The following is a 2,500-nucleotide window of genomic DNA, read 5'->3' on the forward strand; positions in this document are numbered from 1 at the left end:
AGAGACAGGCAGATACAGTGAGACAGGTGCGGTGAGACAGGCAGGTGCAGTGAGACAGGTGCGGTGAGACAGGCAGGTGCAGTGAGAAACAGATGCAGAGAGACAGACCTGCTGGAGCTGCTGCTGCTGAGTAGTTTGTCTTTGAGCATCCACTGGACGTACGGCTGCGGGTCACCTGACGCCTGACAGTGAAGCACAGCCGTGTGACCCTGATAGACTGTGGTCTGCTCCGGCTCCAGCTTAAACTCCACGTGAACTGACAAAACACACAGTGAATGAGTCTGAGCGTGTGGAACAAGAACTCATCCTCACCCACAGCGTTCAGATCAGATCAGAACACAAACACACACCTCCTACAGTGAGATGGACGTGCGCTCGTATCTCTCCCTGCACGCTGCTGGACGCCACACACGTGTAGTTCCCTCCATCGGCGCGGGTCACTGTACTGAAGCGCAGAGCCCCGTTCATCTGACTCGCGTGAGACGGGAGATCAGCGCCGTCTGCGGAGACACACGCATGAGAAAGCAGCTCAAACACACCAGACATCAGCGTCATCACTGCAGGAAGCCATGCGGTTTCAATCAGAGCTGGTGATGCCACCGCTGCCAAAACAACTCAAATACGTTGCAAAATATATGCTGCTAACCTTTCCATTAAGTTTTTTAAACGTTTTTTCCTAAATGTTCACTGAACATTTAAAGCATCCATCCAGTATTTTAAATGTTTTAGAAATGTTTTTTCTTGGTTATGCGCACGATAAGGGAACATTCCATTTTGCAAAATTTATGGGAACGTTACTTTTGAATTTTCTCGGAGAGTTCCGAAAAAGTAGCAACATTTAAAGAAAAAAAAACATTAGACGAATATCCAACTAAAACATTTCTGAAAAGAAAAACTTTCCATGAACAATGTAGAAACAATGTTTCGGTTCTATCACTTTGAGAACATTATTAAAGACCAGAGAACAAACAAAAGTGACCAGTGCTGGCTAAATAAGTCACAATAAGCAAATTTTCAAAACAAAATTATTTTATATTAAATGATATTTGAGTTGTTGGAATCAGACAAAAAAAGGACTGCTCTACAGCTCTTTGAAGTCGAGAGCGTCGAGAAAGTCAATTTTTTAGAAAAATCGAGTTAAAGATTTCTGAAGGCTCCAAAGCAAAATCACTGAGCAACATTGTATCTTTTCCTCCAATTCTTTTCTTAATAATCATCACTATATTAAATAATCAGCTTCACCCCAGGCAGCTATTCCTTTTGAGATGCTTCTTTTTTAATAACACTGCTGCATCATAATCATAATCTAACAGTGTTCTAATCATGTGTTCATAGGCAGGTTTTCATGTCATATTTTTATCTTTAACATTCGTTTTCATAACAGTCTTCAGATATTTTCATTATCTCCATTACGACCATGCCCCGCCCCGCGATATTGTCCTATCCTAACAAGCCATACATCAATGGAAAGATTAGTTATGTATAAATGTATAATGTATAAATCTCAATTTCAGAAAAGTGACTCTTATGACTGGTTTTGTGGTCCAGGGTCACATCACAGGAGAGCTGGTTTGAACATCAGTGATCAGATCTGTGGTGAGGGTCTCTGACCTGCTCTGCTCCAGTGCATGATGGGCGTCTCTCGTGCTTTAGCCACACAGCTCACGCTGCTCTCTCGGTCCAGCTGCAGACACTGCGACGGCTGCGGGACGGGAGTGAACTTCAGCTTCTCTGAGAGACACACACATGAGCGACAGGTCAGCAGAGCGATGGTGTAACTGCACTTAAACCACCTGCACAACAAACACTATTATTACAGATACATCAGAGCAGATGCTGCTTTAATGATCTCTACCCCAGAGGTTTAGCACTGAGACGCTATTGTAGTTTCAGGTTTCAATTGTTTTTGTTCTTGTTTATTTTCATTTCTGTTCAAGTTTCAGTCATTTTGTTGTGTGTTTCAGTCATATTTATTAGTTTTTTTGCCTTTAGTTTTTATGTTTTTTATATAGTTTGTACCAATTTTTATTTCAGTTTAAGTTATTTTAGTACAAGTTAAACCACATGAAAACAAGAAATGTTGCCTTGGCAAATAGCTGAAATAAAATAAGTTATATTTGCGTTTAAAAAAAAGTAAATTTGAATAATACAATTATTTTTTTAAACCATTGTAAACATTTTATTTAACTCTACCAGCGGTTCTAAATTTGCACAGTTGCTTTTTGTTTTATATTACTGTTCCGAGAAGAAACTTTAATAAAAATTAGTTAACAAAAAATATATATATAATATAATTATAAATAACTAAACTATAAATGATTAAAAAAACTATAACAGCCCTGCTCTCACACAAACCTCTATGCACTTTCATTAAAGCATTATGTATTACTTTATTTAGTAAGTTACCCTGCCTCACACACGCTCTCACCCAGTATGTGAATCCGCGCGTGTGCGCTGAGCGATCCGGCCTGCGTCACACACACACAGCTGTACGTCTGAG

The 2,500-nt window shown here is 40.0% G+C and overlaps 1 protein-coding gene across 1 annotated transcript in view; it reads right to left on the reverse strand.

Annotated features, from left to right (window-relative positions):
• Positions 1–2,500, reverse strand: part of LOC107570740 (inactive tyrosine-protein kinase 7-like) — a 50,651-nt gene that overhangs the window by 8,957 nt on the left and 39,194 nt on the right. The window contains exons 9-12 of the mRNA XM_016256996.1: positions 2,429–2,500; positions 1,612–1,731; positions 351–500; positions 109–256 (exon numbers count right to left, since the gene is read on the reverse strand). The exon at positions 2,429–2,500 is cut by the window's right edge and continues 64 nt beyond it. Of these exons, the coding sequence (XP_016112482.1) occupies positions 109–256; positions 351–500; positions 1,612–1,731; positions 2,429–2,500 (490 nt within the window). The remainder of the gene's footprint in view (positions 1–108; positions 257–350; positions 501–1,611; positions 1,732–2,428) is intronic.

Source organism: Sinocyclocheilus grahami, unplaced genomic scaffold (assembly GCF_001515645.1).
Source record: "Sinocyclocheilus grahami isolate Dianchi unplaced genomic scaffold, SAMN03320097.WGS_v1.1 scaffold1499.1, whole genome shotgun sequence".
Taxonomy (NCBI): domain Eukaryota; kingdom Metazoa; phylum Chordata; class Actinopteri; order Cypriniformes; family Cyprinidae; genus Sinocyclocheilus; species Sinocyclocheilus grahami.